The 12,337-nt window shown below is 33.1% G+C and overlaps 1 protein-coding gene across 1 annotated transcript in view; it reads right to left on the bottom strand.

The window, feature by feature from the left end:
• NAALADL2 (N-acetylated alpha-linked acidic dipeptidase like 2) overlaps positions 1-12,337 on the bottom strand; it is a 1,092,303-nt gene that overhangs the window by 495,692 nt on the left and 584,274 nt on the right. Inside the window, exons 8-9 of the mRNA XM_007948094.2 lie at positions 9,159-9,364; positions 4,763-4,882 (exon numbers count right to left, since the gene is read on the bottom strand). Coding sequence (XP_007946285.2) covers positions 4,763-4,882; positions 9,159-9,364 — 326 coding nt within the window. The remainder of the gene's footprint in view (positions 1-4,762; positions 4,883-9,158; positions 9,365-12,337) is intronic.

The following is a 12,337-nucleotide window of genomic DNA, read 5'->3' on the forward strand; positions in this document are numbered from 1 at the left end:
CATTTTCTCTTGCCTGGAAAGCTTTACAGTATTGATGAAATTGTTTAACTTTGATCAGGTTTGCCAACTTCTGGTAGATGCTTCAAAAGTAACATTTAAGAATATGGCTAGATTGACTGCTTTCATTTATACAAATGCTGCAGGCTTCCTCAAAATAAACTCTTAGAAATGTTACCACTATTTATTTGAAACTTACATGCACTGTCTAATAATATATGATCAAGTTCTGTTTTTCTAAAGGCAAAATCAATATGTTTTGTGAAAGATGATATCAAAAACTCAGGATGAAACAGCAATATATAGAGAGAAGTATATATGTGTTTGTGCTACATACTAATGCTTAAAACTATTATTTGGGGAAAACTGTTATTATATCTTTAATTTCATAACTTATTTTGCATGAAGATAGTCATGACTCATTAACAGACAGGCTATTCATCTGTGTATCCTTTAATGTCTAAAGCATTTGACTGCTAACCAGAAGGCTGATGGTTCAAACCCGTCAGCCTCTCCACAGAAAGAAGATGGGGCTCTCTAGTTCCATAAAGATTTACCACCTCATAAACCCAGTGGGGACTGCTTTGACTTGAAATCAACTTGATGGCAATATGTTTGGTTTTGGTTTGGAAGGACCAGTGGATTATATTTTAAAAGGGGTCTTTTTTCTAGAAAGTAGATCTTAAATATCTCTTATTCCATACTCATTCAGGTGACGTGGGCACTCTATTCACCTCTAAAAAATATCCTGTAGTCCCCAGTGGGAGCTCTTGTAGCGTAGTGCCTAAGGCACTTGACTGCTAACCAGAAGGCTACTGGTTCAAACCCACCAGCCACTCCTTGGAAGGAAGATGGGGCAATCTACTTCCATAGTGACGCTGCCTTTGAAACCCAAGGAGGGGTCGCAATGAGTCGGGTCCGACTCAACAGCACATAACAACAACAACAACATAGTTCCCAATAGAGTTAAAGGCATGTATGTGTGTGTATGTGTGTGTGTGTGAGTGTAGATACACACACATGCACACAAATACATATATGGCACATGACACATACTACATATTTCTGAATGAGATAATAAAAAATCAAGGTATATTATACCCCTTAAACATCAATACTAAGTTCAATTAAGTTTTCCATGCTCTATATACAAAGATCCTGGAGCAATAAATGCAATTTAGAAAGTATTCTATAAGAAATATTAATAAATACATTAGTTTGCTACCAGTAAGGTAGTGAAGAGCCAAGCACAGTTTGAGAAAAAAATTCACACTATATAACTAACAAAATATTTGTACCCAGAATATATAAAGAAATTTTAAAATTTGATAAGAAAAATAAATAAATAAATAACACATTAAAAAAAAAAAGAAATGCTTGAAAGGTACTTCACAAAGGAGGATATCCAAATGGCCAATTAGTGTATGAGTATATAAAATGGTCCTCAACATTATAAGCCATTAAGGATACCCCAATCAAAACTCCAAAAGGTGTTACCACATGCCTGCAAGAATAATAATAACAAATGTTGGTGAGGACATGGAGGAACTAGAATACTCATGCATTGGTGATGGGATATAACAAGTACAACATTTCAGGGAACTCTTTAACAGTAACTGCTTGACATGTGCTTACCCTATGACCTAGCAATTCCACTTCTAAATAAATATTAAAGAGAAATGAATGTACTTGTTTTATCAAAACACAAGAATAATCATAATATTCAAAATAGCTAAAAAAATATGAAGAACTGTACAAATCGTCAGTTGACATAACACAGTTCAAAAACAGAATGCTCTGCATCCTAGTTTGGTAAGCAGTTTCTGGAGACTTAAAAGCTTGTGAGTAGCCATGAAGATACACAGTTGTTCTCTTCTCATCAGGAATGAAAGAGCATGAAGTAAATCAAAGGCTCAAAGAAGAAACTAGTTCACAGAACTCATATTCCACACGAACCATAGCCTCCATTTTTGAGTAATAGAGATACTCTCTATCATTGTTGTGATAGTGTTTATGTGACTGTATGCATTGGTCAAAATTCATCAAGCTGTACACTTAAAAAGGGAAGCTTTTGCTGTATACAAATTATGGCCATAAATTCAAAACATCTGACAAATAAAAATATCATAACAAGATGTATTGTGATGGACTGAATACCATCTTTCTTGATTTGGATATCATACTATTTATGCAGTTTAAGCAAGTGTTTCATTTAGGGCAGTCATTTAAAATGTTTAGTTCATATCAAGCTTGTAATCAATTAAAATATCCTATATGTGTCCACTTTTTGTCAAAACTAAAATGCCTTCGGATACATTAATTCTTTAAAAAATTCTATTACACACATCTAAGACCACCACTGTTGTTGTTATGTGCCGTCGAGTTGAATCCGACTCATAGCGACCCCTCCTTGGGTTTCCGAGGCAGTATCACTACGGAAGTAGATTGCTTCCTTCCGAGGAGTGGCTGATGGTTTGAACCGCCAGCCTTCTGGTTAGCAATAAAATGCCTTAGGCACTATACTACCAGAGCTCCTGGAACCTAGAAAAATCTTTTGGAATCTGCATATTACTACAAAGAACATCAGATATCCATACAGCTTTTTTTCATCCACAAGTGATCAACATGTCTTCTTTATAGAAAATATTATTCTATTTAGAAAAATCAGTTTGAATGTATTTATTATTTTATTTGTTTTGAACCTCTTTATATAGAGCATGAAATATTTATGTAGTACCAGAATACAAATATCTGATTAACTATTTTTGTCTTTGAAAATGTATGACAGATCTTTGTAAGTAAAGTTACTTATATCTTGATGTTATCATTTATTTTTGAAATATGTTGAATCTTTTTTTAAATATCACTGGAGCTAAATTATTTTAATTAACTAACAAATTACTGAGAGACTTTATTTTTAACTTATATTCTTTAATTCTTGTAACATTTACACTTTGAAGAAACTTCATATATTTTCATGAAAAAAGCTACTCTCTATATGCAAGTATGTCTTCATTTATCATATATATTTGTATTGCATTAGTAAAATTTAATATATGCAGAAAAGTACTTTCCATTTTTAATGCATAATGTTAATGTTAGTTTGATTTTGTAACAATCCTGTTCAGTTAATGTATTAAATGGACACACATACACACACAATCTAATTTACAGAAATTTTCTTTCAGTACAGATTCCAATTTATTCTCAGGCTTAAGGCTTTTCCATTATAGACCAAAAAAAGGTTCTTCTCCCAAAACAAATAAGAAGATAAATCTTGCTATATCATTCTCGATTACAGAAAACATGCTGTGTTCACATAATTATTTTAAACACTAAAATATTTTACATTATTTTGCTTTAAGATATATGCAAGAATATCTTAAATAGTATTATATTCTCAAAACTCACTTTCTGTGGACTTGATACTACTTAATAGTTTTTTATTTCTATTTATCCATGAATTTCAATGATTATGTATCTTATAAAAATCACAAAATAAGTAAACCATAACAAATGAAAATTTTTTTTTTTTTTAAACCAGCCATCCCGTTGCAATTTCTGGATACTTGAGCTCATCCTTTCTGCTTTCTGCCAACCTCCTTATTCAGAAATATCTTATTTTCCCAGGGAAGATATCTGCAACTTTTGAGCATTTAGAGGAAGATAAAATAAAGTCAGTGTATTCAAAGCAGTACACAATACAAGAGAAATTAACTTATAGATCTGGGTATGAATTAAGGCCTGCACACTAGTGGTTGGTTGATCCTACATGTACAGATTTACATAGAAATGTCAATGAAAGCTATTAAACTAGAAAATGCTTTGTGAAAGTCATAAAATGTTAGTTTACATTACATTTCAATCAACAATTATGAGTAATCAAAAACACTGTTCATTATCTATCTCCTTTTCTAGTTTGGCTCCTGTGACATGCATGAAAACCCTGTGAGCATCTGAATGGTCATTTCCAATACACAGGAGTGAACACTGGGGCTAGAAGGAAATCAACTACCATTGGTGGCATAATTATTACCATACTGAGAAATAATCCATTCATTTTATCAGTATTGAAAGTCATAAAAATAATACAGACATAAAAGTATGAACTCTATTACTAAGAAAAATGTTCTGTGAAATTTCTTAAAATAAGCAAGAAATGACTAAATTACAAAAATTATTTACTCTAATGAGTATCATTACAATCTACATAATACTTTTCAAATTATTTTGTAGGAAAATATATGCGTGCCTTGTCCATAAATAATTTTTCAAACAATAATTTCGAAATATCTTAAACTTGGTTAGCACTGTATTCTGGGAATTTGACACAGACCTTATAATCAGGGACTTATAATGTAGTTGAAAAGACAGGACAAGTCTCATTTACTAAAATCTCAAGTGAGAGGGAAGAAATCCAAAAATAATCAAGTTTATCACAAAATGTCAAGATTGGCAGAAGTGGGAACATGAGAGATGAATTCATTTTTATTTAAAAAATAAATGTACATCTTGTGTATGTCTTCTCTGTAACCACACAATTCGTACTTCCTACAACTATAACCTTATAAAAGGAGCAAATAATTGTGAGATTCAGAATATAAGTAATTAGCTGAAGAAATATTGATAAAGTCAGCAATATATCATTCCTTAAAATGTTTGTGCAGTTTTATGCATATTTTAAGAGAAGATAAAAATCAAAAACTGTCAAGTTATAAAGAGATGGCGAGTTCATCCCATTTTATAACACAATGGTTAATGGTACCTCTGCTACGAGTTGCTGAAGAGAAGGTGATGCAACAGGATGTAGACTTGAGTTTCCCCTTATGGGATTATGAAGACTAACATAAGCCACGACATTTCTCTGCAGAACCTTCTTGAAATCCTAAAATTCAAAAGAAGAATCTCTCTTTAACAACCAAACCAAAAAATATATACAAACAAAATATTCTACTTGATTCATTAGATACTGAAAAATAAACACTTCCTATTTAAAGTCATCACATTGCATCAGTATATTTACTTTTTTAAGAGCAATTTCAGACTATTAAGTAGAATACAAAAAAGTCATAGATGAATTCTGAATATGACTGGTGAGGAGTTTGGATATAACATGCCATAAAATATTTTAAAGCATGTTTCTGAGAATAGTAAAATTTAAATCAAGTGTTCTTAAACAGTTAACACAGTTTGGAATTCAACTTCAGATTAAAGACTGGAATATTGTTCAGAAATAGCATTTAATTTTATAGTCACTGAGTTAGAGAACAGATGTGGACATACTACTTCAGGGTTTAATGAAGCTAGCCCTTGTCTTTGCAGAAATAAGGTACATTTTACATGAGGTGACTCTTTATTCTGAGCACAATGGGGCAAAATACCATTGTGTCCCTGTAGATATGACCTAATACAAAAGCTGCATTTCATGCACATTGGTAGTATAAATTGATTCCGTAGAGCAGTTTTTCCACTTCTCTGCTGTTCCCAATCCCTGAAAATTGATCACTGGTCCTTCTAATAAAGTACTATTAAGAAGTCCTTCACTTTCCTTTCTTTCTTGCACAACACACACACACACATATTTATTGCATAATTAGTATGGGACAAGCTCTGTCGGTACAATGAATAGTTAAGCTCTTGGCTGCTAACTGAAAGGCCGGCGGTTCAAATCTACCTAGCAGCTGCACAGAAGAAAGATGTGAAGATCTGTTTCTGAAAAGATTACAGCCCATGAGGAAAGTGTACTCATCACATTGCTTACCTAGGAGTCAAAATCAACCTGACATCACCAGAAAACAAAACTTATCATGGAGACAATTCTACAGACATGTCCTCAAAATTGTATTACTTTAAGTCTTGGAAAAATGTCTTCTTCTTTCTAACACTGTCAGATGAAAGATTAGAATGACTTAAATACATTACAAAACAATAATATTACTCCAATTTAATGTTGAAAACTCAGCTATACCTTTGTGAGAGGTAATGAAACAATTCATCATAAAGTAACAAATATTTTAAATAAATAGAAATGATGAACTTTCAGCTAAAGTTGCTCAAAAAGTTATCTATTGCTACTTAAGCACTATGTAAAAACAGCATCTATTTACAGACTACCACATAGACACTTTATTTATATAAATGTAGTTAATTCTCATGGAAAGCATGAGATAGGATTTCATGTACTCATCTGAGGAAAGAGAGTCTTGGAGAAGTTAATGTTGCCTGAGAACCCACGGTTTATGACAGAGACAGGGCTTGACCATTTTGATTCAAAATCTGGAGGACTTCCACTGTAGGCAAAAACACTCACTGCCATTGAGTTGATTCTGACTCATAGCAGCCCTGAAGGACAGAATAGAAGTGTCCCTTAGGGTTCTCAAGGCTGTACTCTTCAAAGCAGCAGATTGCCTCATCTTTCTCCTGTGGAGTGGCTGATGGGTTTAAACCACTGACCTTTCGGTTAGCAGCCAAGGGCTTTACCATTTCACCACAACAAAGATACTTCATTGAAGAAATGGTACTTTTTTAAAGTAAAGAACTTACTAAGCAAACTGTTCTGATTTTCCTCAAGGATCCAGGTTAGTATTGAGTCAGTTCTCTAATAAAGCTATCACTATAAATCTGAGTTTTAAGCTTATTGACTAACATTCCTAATCGTTTTATCTGTAACTCTGGGCTTCAAGGGTTTTCTATGCAAGCAAAATTTGATAGGGAAACATGGTATGTCAACAAGTGCTTACCTCGCTCACCTTAACTAGGAAATACATTTAGTAACTAAATTGGTTTCAGTGGAAATAAAATGTTTTATTCTCAGAAGAAGTAGATTTAATAAAACTAGACAGAAAAGGAAAATGAATAACGTTTTAAATGCCTCTTCAGATGAAAACTTTACAAAATGGTTTCATGAATTTCATTTAAATAGTTATTGAGGATACAGTAAATTACAAAATATTTATTCTATAAGCCAATAACTAAATCTGTATATTGTTCATAATTTTCATTAACTCATATCCCCTCATGTCTAGTCATGAAAAAGCCAGAATGTGACTGAAGATACAATCAGGTGCCAAATATACATGCTTGAATATTCTAAGATAGTGGTCCCCAATCGTTTTGAGTAGGGAGAGCCTTTTTTAACATAAACATTTCCCTCTTGTGACTGCCGCATTATAGTAGTTGTATTTTTACTATTATTGATTGAGAAAACATAAAATTACCAAAAGATACTATGGATCAGTGAAACTTAACACTTAAATTTTTACTTTATTTACAAAAACAATATTTACTTAAAGAAAAATGCTTAAGTAAATGAAAAGTAACATTACAGATTCAATTTACTAGGTATGATATTTGATGCTTAGAGATTTAAGGACTTTTTGCAATAAATTTCTCATATATAAGAGTTCAGAAGATTTAGGTTCAGAACTACAAATGTTAGACAAGCTTATCTGAGATCACAGTTTAGAAATAAACATGTTCATTTAGGACTAACAAGAATTGATTGTGAAAGTTACTAGATAGCTATCTAGAAGGCTGTGTGTTTTAGTGGGATAAATTTTTTGCAATGTGAAAAGAATCATTAAATCCTTGCTTTTGTTATGACAAAAAAAAAAAAAAAACTTTTCCTGAATTAATAAAAACAGATCAGATCACACATATTCTCTAAATTGTTGTTGAACTTATTTGTATCTTTAAAGTAAGTAATTTGGAATAGAAGTTCAGGAGGATGGTTCAACTATTACATCTTTCATCCTGCTAACAAATTTGTCAATTGAAGAAGGTTCTTTTAGCAACAGAATATCTTCATTTGATTTAGCTCTTTTGAATATGGAACAAATATTCACACCACTTAATTTGCATATGGAAAAGCATGCCAATTTTCAGTATGTGAATCTTGATGAATTTTACAGAGCAAATTTTTTTTTTCTCATCCTTAAGACTTTTTTTACTTCAAGTTAAGAAGTTACATACTATTTTCTCTTACACACATTTTTGATATTTTATTTGGTATTCAATATATATTTTATCCTTTTTGAGTATTTAAAATAAAAAAAAAAGAAACAAGAGAATTTCTCACTAGATATTTAGGATTTTTTTTTTTTTTTAAAGAAAGTTGAGGGACTGAACCAACTAGAATGTCAAATGGTTTTATCATCCTAGCTAATATTGTGTTTTTTGGCTGCATATTTCCACCTTATCAACCTCTTTAAAAAAATAATGAAAAGCATAAGAGTAAGTAAAATATTTAAGAATATTGAAAGATTTTTGTGTTGTTAATATGGTACCAATCCAATTACCAGTTGTTATATTTCATTAAAAATGCAGTACACCTATAAGACACAAACGTATCTGAAGTTTTTGAGATTTAAATGCTGCAGATGTGTTCCACATGTACCTCCAGTGTTTGCTAGACCACATTTGGACAAAGGTTTCCAGTAATAAGTAGGTACGTAGGCAGGTAGGTGGGTTGGACGAAAGGAAAGAACAGGGGGAGGGAGAGAGGGCATGAGGTAGAAGGGAGAAAATTGCTATTTTGAGTCCAATCTCCACATTTTATGAACTCAATGCTATGGAGATAACATTTCCTAATTCCACATAACTCCTACAGAAACCCATTGCTGTCAAGTCAATTCTAACTCATACTAACTCTATAGGAGAGAGTAGAACTGCCCCATAGGGTTTCCTTGGCTGCAAATCTTTGTTGAAACAGACTGCCACATCTTTCACCCTCAGAGTGGCTGGTGGGTTTGGACAGCTGACCTTGCAGTTAGCACGCAAGCACTTTAACAACTAGGCCACCAGGGTTCCTAAGTTTCAGATAGTTAAAAATAAAGGAAAGGTAAAGATATATATCTCTAGCATCTATCAGGTTTGTGATCTAAGGTGAGCCACAATTACCAGGTAAACACTAATGTGGGTTTATCAGAGGTTAAAGGCCTCATGGCAACACAGATAAGATAGCTATGGATCCTACTCAAGCCACTCTTTACTAACTATAATTTCTGCTTGTTTTTTCACAAGTAAGCACAGCAAATTAGCTGACCTGACACCCTGGTTGAGAAGCACAGTCTTGCATTTAGCTTCAACAGTTTCACCTTGCTTCTTTAACAGAAAAGAAAAAAAAAAAAAAAACATAGTAATTAATGCAAATTTTAATTTACCTCTGCCCATTCATATGAGCCAATGTTGCCAAAATCTGTTCCTCCCCATGAACAGAAAACAATAGTGCGGTCTGGTCTCCATCCCTTCTTAGCTCTTAACATCAAGGCCTGGATAAAAGCTGTGATGATAGCAGTGCTACTGGCCCATTCCTGTCCATTATAACTGTGTGCAGTATAATGGTGACTGCCAACTATGATATAGCGGTCTGGAAACAGAAGAAAATAAGAGCTATTAAAAGAATACAGAAACCTTAACAGTAATTTAATGACATTTACATAACCCTATAGTAAAAGTGAGCAACGATTAAGCAAAATTGTTCTAATAATTAAGACTACTTTAACATTTTTCATCCAGTGTCTTGATTCACACATCTGTGTATAGCAAAACAGAGGCAGTTGCTGAACCAATTATGAATGTAGAGCTGAGATCCATATTACTGTCTTTCACAATATGCATATTAATTAATGAAGTATACAAATATGCCACAATGAAACCTTTATCTCACATTTTTTCCAGAATCATAGTGGGAAGTGCCCTGTAAACAAAGTGTGTATGCTTAGTAAATATTAAAGCAGTATTAATACATCAGAGGAAGTAGTTATTCAGTAGCTGCAGATGCTAAAACTATGGTAGTCAGGTATAGATTTTACAATAAAAGAAGTACTTATAAAATTAATTACAGCTTCCAAGTTATAGTTTTAGACCCCTCTCCTGTCCCTGAGGGGAGTAAATATATATATTTACTATACATATGTGTGTGTGTTCAACACCATCAGAATTCATCCAATTGCTACAAAAATAATCTTTTCAGATATTTTATTTTACAAAAGTATCCAAAGTCCATTATATTCACTATAAAAATGGTCTCAGTGACACATATATGTGGTTTGTTTAACTTTATTATCAGCTATTGTCAATAATAAGGTAGGCTAATAACAGACTGCCAGAATTTATTCTGATTTTGTTGTCAGCGAATGCTGTCAGTAATAAGGACAGAGTTTAGTTTATCTGGCCAGGTAACCCTATGTGTCCTCATGTAAAAGGATTTTCTTCTTCACTGAGTGTTGTTCATTTTGAGATGTCCTATACTATGATGGGGAGCTCTGGTAGCATAGTGCCTAAGGCACTTGACTGCTAACCAGAGGCTGGCAGTTCAAACCCACTAGCCACTCCTTGGAAGGAAGGTTGGGCAATCTACTTCCATAGTGATATCGTCTCAGCAACCCAAGGAGGGGTCGTTATGAGTCGGGTCCGACTCGATGGCACATAACAACAACAACAACAGCATATTATGACAGTTAACTGCGAAACCTGGAGCCTGCTAGCTTAGGTGCAAATCCAAGTTTTGCCACTAACCAATTATGTGAACTTTGAAAACTTATTTAACCTCTCTATTTGACAGCACATAACAACAACAACATGCCTTAGTTTGGGAGCTCTGGTGGTGTAGCACCTAAAGCATTTGACAGCTAACCAGAAGGCTGGAGGTTCAAACCCACCAGCCACTCCTCAGAAGGAAGACAGGGCAATCTACTTCCTTAATGATACCACCTCAGAAACCCAAGGAGGGGTGGCTATGAGTTGGATCAAACTCGATGGCAGTGAGTTTTTTTTTTTTTTTTTTTTTAATGCCTTACTTTTCTTCACTATTAAATGGGAATAAAAGAAGTAAGTACTTCATTCAGTTGTTTTAACTGAGATATTATTAGTAAGGCACTTTAAACAGTGCCTGACACATAGTTAGTGCAATACATATGTGAAATAAATAATTACATTATTCTGAATTGCGAATCACCCTTGAATTCACAGCATCAGGAAACTACTTTATGGAAAATGTCACTATGTGAAATTGTTTTATTTTACCACAAAGATATTGGAACCAGCAACAGATTTGACCTGTCGATATTATCAAGATTAAATTTATAGATAGATCGATAGACAGATAGATAGATAGATAGTAGATATGCAAATGTGGAAAGCCCAGGAATTGGTTAATTCATCTCCTAGAAATGTGTGAAAGTCCTACATGGAATTGTTGTATTCTTAATAAACCATATCTAAAAAATATCTTAACATGGATTGATGTTTATTTTTTTTAATTTTCAGTCATTAAATTAGAAAAGTCACATGAATGAACAGACACCACTCTTGTGCAGAATTCAAAGAAATAAGCTTTGCATATTATGCACAGAATAATAGTAATCATAAAATTTATTTTTAAGACATTCTGTTTTTTCAGATTGAATTTCAGTAAGAAAACCTCATTTATCTGAAATCTAGTATAATTTTCCATAATTGGGTTTTCCAATAACAGCTTGCAAGTGCAGCAATGATGATATATATTTCTAGGGTTCAATTAGAGATCTTATGATGCAAATTTATTGAAATGGTTGAAACTCAATAGTAACAATTTCCAGTTTTTTTATATGTTGTATTTAAAGATGTCATGATGAAAGGGTATTCAACGCTGCTGTGGTAAGGAAATCAGAGAGAATGAGTACTTTCCATGAATTGTCTAACTATTGACTGGCAAGGCATTGGTGGGATGTAATACTTGGTATCAAAATTCTCGTGGTTAGCAATTACAGAGTCAATTTGAATAAAGTCATGGAGGAAAATTACTGGCAATGAAAAACTTGAGTAAATGTCTCAACCAAATCAATGGAAATGACACAGAGATTGGTACACTCTCCCTGCATAACAAGCACTTCAGACGATAATGTGTGATTCAGCCTAACGTATTTGAAAGTGTTGCATTCATTTAACTCATTTTAGTGCCAGCTATTTTTTCACTTTTTTTAGCCTGCATAATATCATCTGAAGATTCTATCAACAGTTCACAACAAGGTATCAAGTTATCCTAAAACTAACCAGGAGGTCATTTTCCTAACCACCATTAAAACCTAAAAGTCATACAAATATTGCACACAATTGTAAGAGGGCGCAAAGTTGAGGAAGGCACATAGATTAACATTAAAACATTAAATTTAGAAATAAAAAAAAAAAGAAAAACTATTATAGAGACACAGCATTAAAACTAAAATTGTTTTCTCTTTTAAAATGTCTTTGCTTCAGAAGAACTCAGAAATTTCAATGGTGCTATGTCTGGTAGCGTAGTACCTAAGGCAACTGACTGCTAACCAGAAGGCTGGTGGTTCAAACCCACCAGCCACTCCTC

The sequence above is a fragment of the Orycteropus afer genome, unplaced genomic scaffold (assembly GCF_000298275.1).
Source record: "Orycteropus afer afer isolate SDZICR_OR568_19922 unplaced genomic scaffold, OryAfe1.0 scaffold00202, whole genome shotgun sequence".
Classification (NCBI taxonomy): Eukaryota; Metazoa; Chordata; class Mammalia; order Tubulidentata; family Orycteropodidae; genus Orycteropus; species Orycteropus afer.